This window comes from Tursiops truncatus, chromosome 5 (genome assembly GCF_011762595.2).
Source record: "Tursiops truncatus isolate mTurTru1 chromosome 5, mTurTru1.mat.Y, whole genome shotgun sequence".
Taxonomy (NCBI): Eukaryota; Metazoa; Chordata; class Mammalia; order Artiodactyla; family Delphinidae; genus Tursiops; species Tursiops truncatus.
The window spans coordinates 106,321,689-106,339,007 of NC_047038.1; the positions used below are offsets into that span (position 1 = coordinate 106,321,689).

The 17,319-nt window shown below is 37.0% G+C and overlaps 1 protein-coding gene across 13 annotated transcripts in view; it reads right to left on the reverse strand.

Annotated features, from left to right (window-relative positions):
* Positions 1–17,319, reverse strand: part of ARFIP1 (ARF interacting protein 1) — a 134,755-nt gene that overhangs the window by 104,780 nt on the left and 12,656 nt on the right. For 3 of the 13 annotated variants that reach the window (XM_019926616.3, XM_073805487.1, XM_019926617.3), the window contains exon 2: positions 11,787–11,866. The exons of the other annotated variants lie outside the window; for them this stretch is intronic. In XM_019926616.3, the coding sequence (XP_019782175.1) occupies positions 11,787–11,864 (78 nt within the window). In that variant the 5' untranslated portion in view covers positions 11,865–11,866. The remainder of the gene's footprint in view (positions 1–11,786; positions 11,867–17,319) is intronic. 13 annotated transcript variants of the gene reach the window in all.

The following is a 17,319-nucleotide window of genomic DNA, read 5'->3' on the forward strand; positions in this document are numbered from 1 at the left end:
AACCACTATGGAGAACAGTATGGAGGTTCCTTAAAAAACTACAAATAGAACTACCATATGACCCAACAATCCCACTAGTGGGCATATACCCTGAGAAAACCATAATTCAAAAAGAGTCATGGGGCTTCCCTGGTGGCGCAGTGGTTGAGAGTCCGCCTGCTGATGCAGGGGACACGGGTTTGTGCCCTGGTCCAGGAAGATCCCACATGCCGTGGAGCGGCTGGGCCCATGAGCCATGGCCGCTGAGCCTGCGCATCCGGAGCCTGTGCTCCGCAACGGGAGAGGCCACAACAGTGAGAGGGCCGCGTACCGCAAAAAAAAGAAAAAAAAAAAAACCAAAAAGAGTCATGTACCAAAGTGTTCATTGCAGCTCTATTTACAATAGCCCAGAGATGGAAACAACCTAAGTGTCCATCATTGGATGAATGGATAAAGAAGATGTGGCACATATATACAATGGAATATTACTCAGCCATAAAAAGAAACGAAATTGAGCTATTTGTAATGAGGTGGATGGACCTAGAGTCTGTCATACAAAGTGAAGTAAGTCAGAAAGAGAAAGACAAATACCGTATGCTAACACATATATATGGAATTTAAGGAAAAAAAATGTCATGAAGAACCTAGGGGTAAGACAGGAATAAAGACACAGACCTACTAGAGAATGGACTTGATGATATGGGGAGGGGGAAGGGTAAGCTGGGATGAAGTGAGAGAGAGGCATGGACATACATACACTACCAAACGTAAAATAGATAGCTCGTGGGAAGCAGCCGCATAGCACAGGGAGATCAGCTCAGTGCTTTGTGACCACCTAGAGGGGTGGGATAGGGAGGGTGGGAGGGAGGGAGATCCAAGAGGAAAGAGATATGGGAATATATGTATAACTGATTCACCTTGTTATAAAGCAGAAACTAACACACCATTGTAAAGCAATTATACTCCAATAAAGATGTAAAAAAAAAAACTCATCAAACTGCATATTTTAAATGGATGCATTTTATCATATGCAAAATTTACTTCAATAAACTGTCAATTTTTTTTAAGGGTGAATTCCATTCTACTATCTCTAAGGACAGAGGATCTGTTTTGCCTGAAAGCCCAAAATCCACCCTCAGGAAGACCATACTAGTCTGATGGGGGGAGGCATATGGCCCTGATCATGATCTTCCTTGCCCACCTACAAGAAGATCAGACTTGCAGCTCTACAACCCAGTAGCAAATAAAGTTTGTCACCTTCCAAAATATGTGTTCATGACAAAAATAAATTAGGTCAATACCCTCTCACTATAAAAATTACTGCAGAATCCTTAGTGTCATTTACAGACATATATTCTGTTTGATCCAGAGTCTGAAAATTCACAAGCACTCGCCTCTAAGAGAATATCTAAAAAATGGCAGAGCATTAAAAAAAATCCCTCTGTTCCTCAGATCCAGTGTCCCTCATCCTAGATCTTTTAAGGCAGCCATAGAGGCAATGACTGGTTTGCCAAGTCAGACTTTTAGCCAAGTACTGTGTATATCTCATTCTCCTGGCTGCCCAGCCACAGTCCCCCACAATGTTGGGGAAAGCCTCCACATAAGTCTGGGGAAAGGCAGAGCCTGCTTCTTACTATATAAAAGCTCAAAACACCATATAATCAAGCAACTATCTGGAGCCAGATTACTTGAGTTCAATCCCTGGCTCCTCCACATACTAGCTATGTAAACTTCCTAAAATTCTCTTTCCTCATCAGTAAAATGATAATAGTATTGTGCCTACCTTACGATGTTGTTGTGAGGATAAAATAAAATATAAAGTACTTAGAAAAGTATCTGGCATATAATAAGTGGTATATAGGTTACATTATAATTATTTGTTTCCCAAGCTCTGGGGGCACTGCCATATGACCTTGGCTCTGCCAAATCAAAGGCACTTGCCCCAGACCTGGAATCAGAAACTAGCGATAACAAGAAAGAGGAATGATGAGGAACTCACTCTGGGGCAGCCACAACTGTAGTGAGACCAAATGCCTTCAGCAGTGGCCACAGCACCAGGGGCAGAACCCAGTCACCAGAGCTAGTCACCAGAGTCCTGGCAGTGCGAGGTGCTAGGGCCAGTGCTAAGCAATGGCAGCGACAGTGCCCTCACTGAAATCGTGCTGAACTGTGATTTGGAGCATACTCCCAGATAGGAGCATGCATACTGGTTTTCCAACCTTCCAGTAAGCTACATCAGATCCTCTTAGCAAATGTCTTTTCTATGTAAGTGAGCTGGAGTTGGTTTCATTTGCTTGCAACATAAGAGCCTGACAGCTGACCTGCAAAAAGTGGATAAATGTGAAAAGGTCTTATATTATCTTTATGAGTGCTTCTGCATACCAAGTGATAACTATGAAATGGTCTAGAAACTTTTGAGAATGTTAGTGAACAAGTTAGCTATGGCACTTGTTTGATACCTTCATGATTCCCTAATCTAATATGCCAATAATAACCAAAAAGCTGACCTTAATTAACTACCTTCTACATGCCAGGCACTGTGCTAATAATAAGCACATTACAGGAAATATTTCATTTAACCTTCACAACTGCCCTGTAAGGTGGATAAGATTTTCCCAATGTTACAGATGAGAAAACTGAGGGCTAGGAAGGTTAAAGAATTTAAATAATGTATCCTCTTGCAAATGGAGCCCTACCAGAATAGTAAGAGCTAACAATGAGTACATACCAAGTGTCAGGCACTGTTCTATACGTTTTTCACATACTAACTGATTTAATTCTAATTATGCATTAACTCATTCAAACCCACCACAACTCGCAAACCTAGATACCATTGTTATTCCTGTTTTACAGGTAAGAGAACACAAAGATTAAGAAATGTGCTTAATGACATGCAGCTAGCAAGTGATGAACTGGGATTCAAATCTGGCAGTCCGGCTTCAGAGACCTTATTTTTAACCTCGACATTATACTGCCTCCCTAAAGGTGACTGAAATACATCAATGGGCCATGCCAACCAATATATATGCCTTCAGATATTTATGAGTCAAACGTACTGCTTTCTTGATGTTGACTTGTACCGTTGTTCCTTCTGTTTCCATATCAACCTGCGCTACTCTAACTGTGCTACTTGTCTTAATCTGACCCTTCACTTCCAACAATTCAAGATGGAAGCAACAGCCTCCAATTATATCATTACTGCTGCCTTTTGCTAATAACAGAGCCCTAGAGACAGCTGTGACCAGGAACTTCCTACTCCTAGCTGTGGGAGGTTGCAGAATTAAACTAGGACATCTGGGAATCAGGAGCTTCAGGATATGGACTAAGCCTGATGCTGCAAATGGCATCAGCTGCCAGAAAATATGCATGTTATTATTGATCCTGATAACTCCTTGGTTAGCAATTGGGGTCAATTTTAGTACCCATCCCCCCAAACAACATCTAGGGACATTTCTGGTTGTTATAGCTGGGGATGGTGTGCTACTGGCTTCTTGAAGGTACAGGCCAGGAATGCTGCTAGAGGTCCTACAATGCACAGGATAATCCCCCACAATAAAAAATCATATAGCCAAATATGCCACAGAGTCAAGGCTGAAAAACTCTGTAAATAGCCTGATGCTATAAACTGCTTCTTATAATAGCAGGCCCAATGGGTCTTAATACTTACTCATTTTATCAAATTACCCAAGACATTTTTCACAGAAGTAGAACAAATAATCCTAAAATTTATATGGGACCACAAAAGAACCAGAATTGCCAAAGCAATCCCAAGGAAAAAGAACAACGCTGAAGGCATAACCCTCCCAGACTTCAGACAATACTATAAAGCCACAGTAATCAAAACAGTGTGGTATTGGCACAAAAACAGACACATGGATCAATGAAACAGAATAGAAAGCCCAGAAACAAACCCATACACCTATGGTCAATTAAGCTTTAACAAAGGAGGCAAGAATGTACAGTGGAGAAAAGACAGTCTCTTCAGCAAACGGTACTGGGAAAGCTGGACAGCCTCATGTAAATCAATGAAGTTTGAACACACCCTCACACCATACACAAGAAAACTCAAAATGGCTTAAAGACTTAAATATCAGACATGACACCATAAAATTAGAAGAGAACACAGGCAAAACATTCTCTGACATAAATTGTACCAATGGTTTCTTAGCTCAGTCTCCCAAAGCAATAGAAACGAGAGCAAAAATAAACGAGTGGGACCTAATCAAACTTATAAGCTTTTGCACAGCAAAGGAAACCATAAACAAAATGAAAAGACAACCTATGGACTGGGAGAAAATATCTGAAAATGATGTGACCAATAAGGGCTTAATTTCCAAATTATACAAACAGCTCATACAACTCAGTAACAAAAAAACAAACAACCCAATCAAAAAACGGGGAGAAGACCTAAGTAGACATTTCTCCAAAGAAGATATACAGATGGCCAACAGGCACATGAAAAGATGCTCAACATCACTAATCATTAGAGAAATGCAAATCAAAACTACAATGTGGTACCACCTCACACCAGTCAGAATGGCCATCATCAAAAAAATCTACAAACAACAAACGCTGGAGAGCGTGTGGAGAAAAGGGAACTCTCCTGCACTGTTGGTGGGAATGTAAATTGATACAGCCACTATGGAGAACAGTATGGAGGTTCCTTAAAAAACTAAAAATTGAGTTGCCATATGATCCAGCAACCCCACTCCTGGGTATATATCCAGAGAAAACTATAATCTGAAAAGATACATGCACCCCAATGTTCACAGCAGCACTATTTACAATAGCCAGGACATGGAAACAACCTACATGTCCAGCGACAGATGAATGGATAAAGAAGATGTGGTGTATATATACACAGTGGAATACTAGCCGTAAAAAAGAATGAAATAATGCCATTTGCAGCAACATGGATGGACCTAGAGATTATCATACTGACGTAACTCAGAAAGAGAAACACAAATACCATAAGATATCACTTATAAGCAGAACCTAAAATATGACACAAATGAACATATTTATGAAAAAGAAACAAACTCAGAGACATAGAAAACAAACTTATGGTTACCAAAGGGGAAAGGGGGTGGGGGAGGGATAAATTAGGAGTTTGAGATTGACAGATACAAACTACTATATATAAAATAAACAACAAGGTCCTCTGTATAGCACAGGGAACTACATATAATATCCTGTAATAAACCATAATGGAAAAGAATATGAAAAAGAATATGTATCTATATGTATAACTGAGTCACTCTGCTGTACACCAGAAACTAACATAACATTGTAAATCAACTATACTTCAATTAAAAACAAAACTTACTTTAATGTCATAAATGTAACCCATTTCAAAGCAAGACCAACTGCACTGGGGGAGGATAACTCCCCCATGCCCTCCTTGGGTGCACCACTTAACACTATCCATCACTCCAGAGAACTTTCTCAACACTGCAATAGCTATAACATGGCTCATAACACTGCTGATAGTCTGACCCCTACCCACTTCTCCAGCCACTTCTCAGACCATATTCTTCCCTAACTTTCTCCGTACTGGCCAACTAAACGTCTGCTCACTTCATGGTGCACAGTAACCCTTCTCCCTGTAAATTCAACTCCTAGTCTATGGTCTTTTCTGTAGCTGCCCAAGACCAAAGCTAAAAGAAAAAAGCTCACGTAATTTTTCCTGGCACTACTTATGTTTTTCAAATCCTGAAAATATACCTTGACATTAACATTATAAAAGGCTTTACATTTGACAATCAGCGTCTATGGGTGAACACTTAATGGAAAATAAAAGATTCAACATTAACAAAAATTCGCCCAAAGACTAAGAATCTATCTTAATAATGCAAGAGAAGGATACTGGAAATAAGTTTCTTGATGTTATCAATATATTACATTATGAATGGTAAAACCTAATTTCTAAAATGCTTATTAGAAAAAGATAAAAACTTTCTAGAAAGGATGTAAAAGAACTTGTCTTAGCCTTAATCAGACTTCTGAAACAATACAAGGCATCACATCTTCTAAAACACACATATTTAACATTGTTCGTTAATCCAATTTACCACTGAGCTGGTAAAAATAAAGTAGTATAATAATAAGCTTAAAGTTTTTCCAATTGTTTCTTACATCTACCATTTTTTTAAAAAAGTTATTTGAAAATTCATTGAAAAGCACTATGAAATATTTCTAATGCTCAGTAAGTATTTTGTTCTGCTATCAAGTAGTTCTTCTAATTTAAAGGACTGAATTCTTAATTTCAGTCAAATCTAGACAAAAGAGCAGTGAATAAACAGTGTGGGGAAAAAAAAAGAAAAGAAGGGAAGCTACAAATATTCAACTCTAATTGTTCTAGTTATGGTTTCAGACAATGAAGGTCGCAGTGCTTAGTGAACTAATTATGTATGTCAACAGAGACCATATTTTGTTCTAAAACCAAAAAGCACAAATGCCTTCTGTGTCAGATGAAATTATTTAGATTTTTGCTTGCCTACAAAAAAAGAAAGCGATTCCATTAAACTCATAATTCAGTCTTTGAAATTTCCCCCTATATTAGTAAAAATATGACCTTTAAAAACTGGTTAATGTACTTATAGCAAAGTTAATTTAACATGGTTCAAAAGTATTAGGTGAATAAGCCTACCCATGAGGTCTCAAGATAACTAACCAAGGTGTCAGGAGACACAGATTTAAGGGCCAGCTCTGCCACTTTTTTATAAGTTTACAGAAGTCACTGTACTTCCCTAAGTTTCAATGTCCTCATTTATAAAATGAGATTCTTAACTTCACCTATATATCATACAGCTATTATAAGACTCAAATATGAAACTGCTTGGCAAACTGAAAACGTTATAAAGATGTTATAATTATAGCACACTGATTTCGGCTAAGGACAAATATTGGAGTGGTCCCATCAACACTAGCATTTACCAGCATAGCTACTCCTCCTAACTGTCACTATGGGTACCCTAAATACATTTCTCTAAAACAGAACAATATCAAGACAGAGCTGAAATATGGTTACAAATGTTATCATCTTTGGCCAAGTTCTTTTTTTTCCCTTCTTGGCAATTTCATGATTTTAAAAGGAAGATGATCCTACATAAGGATGGATAAAGCAATGTGGTCAAGTCCAAATAATTACTGAATCTGGATGATTAATATATGGTAATTCATTTACCACTTCACCTTTATTTCATACGTTGCAAATTTTTCTTAACTGATGTTTTAATCTACTAGTATCAACACCTATTTGTCTTATATTTTCAACCGCTTGCTACTCGAATACTGCATTTCAGGTCTCTCAAGTTTCTCACCTTCTGCCTGTCATTCTCATTTCTGGGTCAAGCCAATCTTAGCCACTAGCTACCACTTGAACCGCATTTCCTCCCACTCTTCCCTCACTGACCCTCAGTTCCAGCCAGAGTTCTCACTGCTATTCCTCAAACATACCAATCTTATTTTTGCCCTTGCCTTTGCTCTCTCTGGAAGGTTCTTACTCCCAGATTTTCACATGACCCTTCCTCATTTCATTTAGGTTTCTGCTCAAACAGAAAGGGCCTTCCCTGACCAACTGATGTAAATTAGCACACTTCATCACTCTTTAGCCCCTTATCCTGCTTTACGGCAGTAAAGACTACTTTACATTATATTATAAAATAATTTATGCATATGTTATGTATATATTTAACATGTCTGTCTCCCTCCCCAATATGTTTACAACATAAAAGCCAACTCCTCCGGACACTCACAATCCTTCCATGACCTGAACTATGTTCTTCCCACTTATTATGCTTCTTCAGATACCCTATTAAATCAAACTTAATTACTCACACTTCCCCATACACGTCTCTCAATTTCCTTTCTCTACGACTCAGCCCAAGCTGTGACCATCATCATCCACATACTCAAATTCTACCCACACTGTAAGAAACAGTTTAAACACCACCTTTACTGATAGTCCTGGCTGATACTCCTCTGAACTGCCACAGTTCTTCATCGGTACCACTCTAAAGGCATTATTATTCTACATTTTATTTATTTTAAAATTTCCTCTAATAATCAACATGCAGCTTGAGTGCAGGATCTAAACGAATTCACTTTTAGACCTCTGGGTTACTTACATAAAAGAGGAATGGAAATATTTGTATTTTTTTTCTTGGATATTAGAAGTAAGTATATGTATTAGTGTTACTGTATCAAAGGGCAGACAGAAAAGGAGAATTCATGCAATAATCCTAAGATACACTAATAAATACCTAACACAACTACTTTGCTTTCTTTCCTTTTTTATTGTTGTTAAAAATACACTTGTTTTCCCAACTTCCTTGCTTCCATCTTTACATAATTTTTTCTTATTAAGTTTCTTACATTTACTCATCTTTCTCACTTTTCTTTGGGTTCAAATCATAGCTCTTTTCCTCATCAGCCATGTTAACCCTTCCAGGCCTCTGTTGCCTAATCTATAGAATGAGGGAGAAAACCTCAGCTGCAAGCAGGTTATTATAGTATTAAATGAGATAATATATCTCATAAAACCCAGTATAGTGCCTGGCACCTAACAGGCTCTCAGTGAATGGTGCCTATTTGGCTATTGTTTCTTCTACAGATATAGAAGCTGCAGATTTTAAACACATTTCAGGGTGTAAAGTTTGAAATTTAAAAAAACAAAATCCACCTTTTTCTGCTCTAATCAAGACTGGAATAGAGTACAAAGCAAGCCAAGCTCACGTTTTCTTCTTTTTAATTCAAAAAGAAAACAAAACCCAAACAACTGATGTCATAAAAAAAAATGAGAAGAAGAAAGCGTTTTTATAGTCACTGATAGGATGGATATCCTAATGAAAACATCATTTGATTGAGAGGAAATCGCCTGGATTCTGCAATTAACTAGCTGAGTGATCCTGCACAAAGGCAATTCACCTGACAGAACCTAAAATGAACCTTAAGTCCCTTCTTGTTCAGGGTTGATACTGTTTTTGGCTCAGTTCAAAATGCTGGAGTTTTTGTTGTTGTTGTTTTGTTTTGCTCTTAAAGAAATGAAAATTATCATCCAGGTCATCATATTCTATTCCTAAGAAACCAGTATCCATATATCATTTATACTAGTGGTGTGAGGATTAATTCATTCTTCAAACTGACCATCAGTGATGTGCCAACCTCTGCTAGGATTAGCCTGAATTACTGAAAAGTCCAATGTATAGAACATTTAATTAAGAGTTAATGACCATAATATATAGAGAGTTATAATAGATTAAAAGAAGGGACTTCCCTGGTGGCACAGTGGTTAAGAATCTGCCTGCCAATACATGGGACACAGGTTTGATCCCTGGTCCAGGAATATCCCACATGCTGCGGGGCAACTAAGCCCACATGCCACAACTACTGAGCCTGCGCTCTAGAGCCTGGGAGCCACAACTACTGAGCCCACGTGCCACAACTACTGAAGCCCGCACACCTGGAGCCCGTGCTCCGCAACGAGAGAAGCCACCGCAAATGAGAGAAGCCCACGCACCACAACGAAGAGTAGTCCCCGCTTGCAGCAACTAGAGAAAGCCTGCACGCAGCAATGAAGACCCAACGCAGATAAAAAATTTAAAAATATAAATATATATACACACATATTAAGAGCAGAACTCTTATAAGCAAATCTGACCCCAAAATGTTTTCATCAAGGATATTGAAAAAAGAAGATTTAAGTTAGTAGAATAATAATACTGATAAATGGGGAATTTTTAAGTTACAGAATATTCCTAAATCCTACTTTGGTTAACTGCAAACTCATACAATGCTTTTAAATTTGGGTATAAATTCAGATTATACTCATACACCTGGCCCTTTTTTTTTATTATTACAATATTCCCTGTGGATGCTGCACATTTGGGCATGGCTAAAAACACAGGGAATGCCTAATATGAATTATAAGGTTAATTTACAGACAAATTTGAACAATTATTTGGCAGTGGATTCCTTCAGATCACTGTCATCCAGCCTTAACTCTCCTGAGCAGATTTCTAGTTTAGCATCTATTGGTGTGACATTCACATAGAAGAAACTCACAGTGGTAAACCACAAAGGGAATACTTTCATTTATTATGATGAGTCCATCACTGACAGGGCTGCCAATCCTTCCTGTAGTTCACAAGCATTAAACTTCCTCTGACCATCTCTCAACAGTATAGATTCAGAGATCTGATCATAAAAAATCAAATCCATGAGTTAAGACAAATACGGTATACATAATTCCCTAGGTTCTCAGAACTAAATATAACTACAACACTGCTTTGACAAATGGTAAACAGCCAAACTATTTTATTTTTATTTTATTTATTTATTTATTTATTTATTTATTTTTGGCTGCGTTGGGTCTTTGTTGCTGTGCACGGGCTTTCTCTAGTTGCGGTGAGCGGGGCCTACTCTTTCTTGCGGTGCGTGGGCTTATCATTGCGGTGGCTTCTCTTGTTGCAGAGCACGGGCTCTAGGCACGCGGGATTCAGTGGTTGTGGCATGCGGGCTCAGTAGTTGCAGCTCGCGGGCTCTAGAGCACAGGCTCAGTAGTTGTGGCACACGGGCTTAGTTGCTCTGTGGTATGTGGGATCTTCCCGGACCGGGGATCAAACCCGTGTCCCCTATATTGGCAGGCAGATTCTTAACCACTGCACCACCAGGGAAGTCCCAGCTAAACTATTTTAAATCACAAAGAATCCTGAATCCTTCACAGATAATACATATTTTGCCAACCAGAACTCATCTTTGACTTTTGGGCGAAAAATAAATTATCCAGCTCTAAACCCTACATTAAAGTCTGTCACACAGACTCAGCATCTTGGAGTGATGATGAAACACTGTGGCTAGCACTATGCCCACATACACAGTCGGCAAACTGGTTCAGAAACACTGCAACTGGAGCTGGAAGAACCCATGTTGTGTTCCAGCCTTGCCGGCTACTCTAACTCAGGCACTACCTCTGTGAAAGTTAAATATGATCAACAAATAAATGGGGGAGATAATGGTTGTTCTACTTGCTTAACTGAATTGTATCAAATCAGTCTAAGGATCAAGGCGGGACAATTATGAAAGTGCTACTCTGTAAATCTTTAAGCACTATAAATTTGAGAGATGTTACTAGGATTAGGTGTTCAAAAAAGCATCTGATGACTTGAATTCAATATAAAATTAACTTCTTAACATCTTTCTACTCTAATGAGCTAGAACAGTGGTTCTTAGGTGGTATATATTAGAATCACCTGTAGAATTTCCAAAAAGAACACACACACACACACACACACACACACACACACACACACACACACACACACACACACACACACACACACACACACACCTTGGTGTCTATCACTACAGACTCAGATTTAGTGAGTCTGAAGTAAAGTCCAGAACTCAGTATTTTTTTTAAACACTACATTTGGATTCTGATGCATAATTAACTAGAGAGAGAATATGGGAGTAGGTGAGCGCAAATGTGAACCAATTACCACTGTTATTTCAACAGAAACTTCATTTCATATTTAAACTTAAAACTATAGTTCGACCAGACTTTTATGTTGATTTTTATGGGACAGGTATACTCTAAAATTTCATATGCCCAAAGGCAAATGTTAACTTACTTCCAATTATGAAGAAATAGCTCTCTCTCCTCCCACCCCTTTCCTGTGTCTATGTGTGTAGAAGAGTTTATTTAGAATGGCACATATTTAGACAGACTAAGTTAATTTGGATAGTCTAAATTTGATTGATATGGGTTGACTTTAAAAAAAACAATATAAATACCACCCATTCACCTCAGAATTAGACTTGACTTCTTCTGTGGCTGGTTTAGATGTACCAAGAGTTGTAGTATCATTGCTGCAGTCAGACATACCTAAAAGTAAAATGTGTTAAGCACACATTAAATAATTTAGTTAAAAGAGCTATATCACCTTACCGATATTCTTACAAATATTCCACAACATAAATCATTTATTTGCAGTCAGAATTTGTTTTGCAAAACTATCTATAACCACATGAGTATCTATTGATTATAACAGATAAACAATTCTAAGAACAGACAAAAATTCAGGAAAAATTTTTATGCAAAATGTAAAAACACATACCTCAGTGACTAAAAAATAATTTCATAAAATCATTTTAGATATGAAACAATTTAAAAGATCAGAGTGTCAACTTGATTTGCTAGATGAAAAAACTGAGGTCAAAAATGTCAAAATATCCAAAGATAAAGCCAAAATATTAGTTATTCGTGGCCTATATAAAATCACAGTTTCAGAACAGAACTCAGACATCTTCCAACTCTCTGACCAGTGCTCTTTAGTACCGATAACAGATGTGACTGCTCATTGTCAAAGTCAAACACTATACTCAGATTTCATTCAATAAAACTTTAATGTGCTATTTCTGCTTCTAACTTATTCAACAACATTTAGAGAATGCCAACTACATGTGAAGAATTCTGCTAGGCACTAAGGAGAAAGAAAAGTAAAATCTAATTCAGGTTATAAGAGCATAATGCCCTCCATATCTGCAGGTTCCAACAAAGATCAAAAATATTTGAAAAAAGAATTCCAGAAAGTCCCAAAGAGCAAAACTTGAATTTGCCATGCACCAGTAACTATTTATATAACACTTACATTATATTATAAGTAATGTAGAGAGGATTTAAAGTATATGGGAGGATGTGCATAGGTTATATGCAAGTACTATACCATTTTATAAGGGACTTGAGCATCTGCAGATTTTGTTATCTGTGGGTGTACTAGAACCCATACCCCATATATAGCGAGGGCGACTGTACTCTGAATCTAATCAAGGAGACAGATAAATAAGTACAAAACACCATATTAGGTACTATAATGTACAGAAGCAAAGTTTTACTCATGAAATACAATGGAGGGAACAATTTTATTGTTCACAAATCAAATCCAATACCCCATTAAGAAAATAATACAACATGAACAAGTGGGATTTATTCCAGGAATACAAGGCTGTTCAATTAAGAGAGCTATTAATATATAATATATTCATAAATATAAGGGGAATAAAACATGGTTTTCTATGTAGATGTTGAGAAATCTATTGACAGAATTCAATACCCATTCATAATTCAATACTCAAGGAAAAAGGAATTAAGGGAGATGTCTTCAACATGATACACGCTTTAATCCTACAACCATTATTTTATTTAATAAAGAAATAACAGAGGCATTTCCACTACAACAGGAACAATGCAAAGGAACCCACCATTTCTGCTACTATTCAACACTGAACTAGAGGTATTAGCCAATCCAAGTAGACAAACCAATTAGAAGAATAATAGGTAAAGAAGTAAAACTATTTCTTTTTGCAGATGATATGATGGTACACCTGAAAAACTCCAAAGACTCAATGGTAAAACTAACTAAAAATTAAAAGAATTCAGTGAAAAAGTAGGATAAAAAATTAACATACAAAAGGAGTTTGGGATTAACATATACACACTACTATACACAAAATAGATAACCAACAAGGACCCACTGTATAGCACAGGTAACTATACTCAATATTTTGTAATAACCTATAAGGGGAAAGAATCTGAAAAAGAATATATATAATATAATATATATATGAATCACTTTGCTGTACACCTGAAACTAACAGAACACTGTAAATCAACTATATTTCAATTAAAAAAAACTCAACAATTTTTGAACTGTTATTGAAAAACAATAATCAGCGGACATAAAGGCAGAGAAAAATCCCGTTTACAATTACAACAAAGAAGATTAAATACTTAGGAATAAATTAAACAATGTATAAAACCTATATGAGAAAAATGTTTAAACACAACTGAGAGACACTAAAGACTGAGCAAATGAAAAGACATCCTGTTATCGGCTATGATGACATCATAAAGAAGTCATTTCTCCCTTAGTTAATTTACAAATTCAGTGCAATAGAGAAAAATATAACAAGCTAAATTATACAGTTAGCTAAGTTATACTAAAGTTGATATGGAAAAATCAAACATGCAAGAGTAGTCAGGAAAACACTGAAAAAGGAAACTCACAAGGGGACTAACTTTGTCAGATGTTAAAACATACCATAAAGTATCTATACTTAAAGCACTATGGTACTAGCACATGAATAAACAAAGAGACCAGAATAAAAAGTCTAAAGTTAGACCAAATATATACAAACATTTAATATATAACAAAGGTGACATTTCAAATTGCTTAATTAAAGATGGGCTTCTCAGTAAATAATGCCAGGAAAACTAGGTAGCCATTTGGAAAAATAAAAAATTAGACCACCACACACAAGAATAAACTCCAAATAGATTAGGAATCTAGATGTAAAAAAATGAAACCATAGATGAACTGTTAAAAGAAAACATAGATGAATTGTTCTTTAAACTTTCTAATTCTAAGAATCTAGAGATAATTTTAAAAATTGATTAATTTGACTAAATAAAGATATTTTAAAAATTGTATAACATAAGCACTATAAACAAAGAAAAAAGACAACTGAAAAACTAGGATAAAATATTTACAACAGGGGCTTCCCTGGTGGCACAGTGGTTAAGAATCCATCTGCCAAAGCAGGGGACACGGGTTCGAGCTCTGGTCTGGGAAGATCCCACATGCGCAGAGCAACTAATCCGTGTGCCACAACTACTGAGCCTGCGCTCTAGAGCCTGTGAGCCACAACTACTGAAGCCCATGCCCTGCAACAAGAGAAGCCACCGCAACGAGAAGCCTGTGCACCGCAACGAAGAGTAGCCCCCGCTCACCGCAACTAGAAAAAGCTGGTGCGCAGCAATGAAGACCCAGTGCAGCCAAAAAAAAAAAAAAATTTACAACATATGCCACAATAGGTTAATATCCCTAATATATAAAGAAGTCTTAAAAACAAAGGGGAAAAAACCAAAACCAGATAGAAAGCAGGAAAAAGACATGAACAGACGATTGACTAAAAAAGATTAAAATGGTCTCCAAGATATAAAAAATGATCAAATTCACTCATAATTAGAGAAATGCAAGTTCAAACAACACTGAGATACCATTTCTCATCTATTAGACTAGCAAAAAATTTTTTAATGTAACAAAACATTCTGTTACTGAGGATGTAAGGAAACAGGCACTCATATACATTGCTGATAAGAACACAAATTTGTACATCCATTCTGGAAGGAACTTTGGTAATGCCTAACAAAATCACACATGTACTCACCTTTGAAACCAGCAATCCCATGTCTAGAATCCATCCCAGGAATACATCTCCAATTAATACAAAAATACTTACACATTGCAGCATTCTGCATAATTGTAAAATTTTGGGAAGAGCCTAAATGTCTTTACATAGGAAAATGGCTGAATAAACTATGACACATCCAGACAATGAAGTACTGTGCAACTGTTGAAAAAAATGAAGATCTCTATGATATACTGTAATTTCCAGGACATAGTGATAAGCGAAAAAAGCAAAGCCCAAAAATACCTATGGGTATGCTGTCTCCATATAAAAACAAAGAGGATACATGAAAATACATGTTTCTGCTCATTGGAACAAAAGAAATACAAGAAGAATAAACCAGGAACTAAAGAGATAGGTTACCTACAGGGAGAGGTGGGAAAAGAGTGTAAAAAAAAAGTAGGAAATGGGAACAAAGTAGCAGGAATATGGAAGGAGTGACACTTCTCTGAATATATAGTTTTAAATAATTCTGACTCTTAGAACCATAGAAATTTTCACATACCCTTCATAAAAAAAAAAATAAAACCAACCAGGATTTGAGAGGAATTCAAACAGTAAAAAATCACTAACACATGAAACCAACTGTATTAGAAATGAATAACCCAGGAAAGGGAAGGGGGAAGCAGGGAAGGGGGAAAGGGGAAAGTGGGGCAAAGGGAGATGGGGGCGGAGAGAGAGAAGAAGGGGAGGGGGAGTAGAGGGGAAGGGGAGGGAAAGGAAGAGAAGGAGAAAAGAGTATCTTGACTGGACACCATGAGGCTAAAGACAAAAAGAATTATACACAAATTCTGTTAATATAGTTAGTAAAAGTATTTCTCACAGGGGTATAGGTTAGTAATTCTTAAAGTACTTTATGTATGTAACAGAACAGAACAAATATGTAAATAGAATGTAGATATTGAGAATTTGGTTTCTCACTGCTAGAGAAAAAAGTAATAAAGAAAGGAGAAATGCTAAATAAACCCTGTGGTACTGGACTGGAATCAGAGTTATCAGTATAAACACATGGTTTTTAATATGCGTGTGTCCGCATTCATGTATATATATTTGTTATACACATACATATGCATGTATGTATAGGTTTCCTAGCTTTGTCCACTGAGAGGACCTAGAAGCAGTGATACCCAGTAACTATGAGTACACTTGGTGCTCAAATCTTGGTCTCTAAACACCATTCTCCAATAAAAGGAACCACAACTCTTAAGGAAAAGTGGTTGATTCTAATACTGGGGCAAGGAAAATACAAGAGGAGCCTGGGACATTTTTCTGGTGTCAGAAAACAAGAAAAAATTCAAAAGAGGACAGGGGATTGTCGAAAGAAAAAAGGACCCAACCTGAAGGCCCCTAATGGCCAATCCTGAGACATCTTGAGCAACAAATAATGACAGTACTGAATTGAAACTCCTAGAATAAAACAAATATTAATGAATCCATACTGATAGAAATAAATAATCAAATAAATAGGTAAATGGGGGTAAAGTAACAATTCCTCACAACAGAATCTCAATTAATAAACACAGAAAAGAAAGAGAAAACCAGAACTCTCCACCAGGCAAACATCACAGTAATAAGTGTTGCAGAAAGATTCACTGATGGATGCTAAAATTAGAGAGCAAAAGTTTGACGAGAAACAGCATTTACATAATCTCCAATATCTCCCACAAGGTACTTAACTGAAAAAAGAAAGACAGTTAAGTGGAGAAACTCACAGTTCACAGTGAAGAGACTCAGCAGATCTAACTTAACTAAGTGATTAATTAATCACCAGTAGTAAGACATATCAAGAGCATAATCCCTGATACATTGCACTGAAAAGGACAACATTGTTTTTTGTGGTATTCTTCCCCCAAATGCATTAACTCAGTCCAATCATGAGAAAACACTGGACAAACCCAAACTGAGGAACATTCTACAAAATAACTGACCAGTTCTCTTCAAAGTGTCATGGTCATGAAGACCAGGAAAGTGTGAGAAACGTACAGATTGAAAGAGACTATGGAGAAATAACCAAACTCAATATGGGTTCCTAGTCAGAATCCTGCAGCAGAAAAAGGACAGTTAGTTGAAAATTTGGTGAAATTCCAA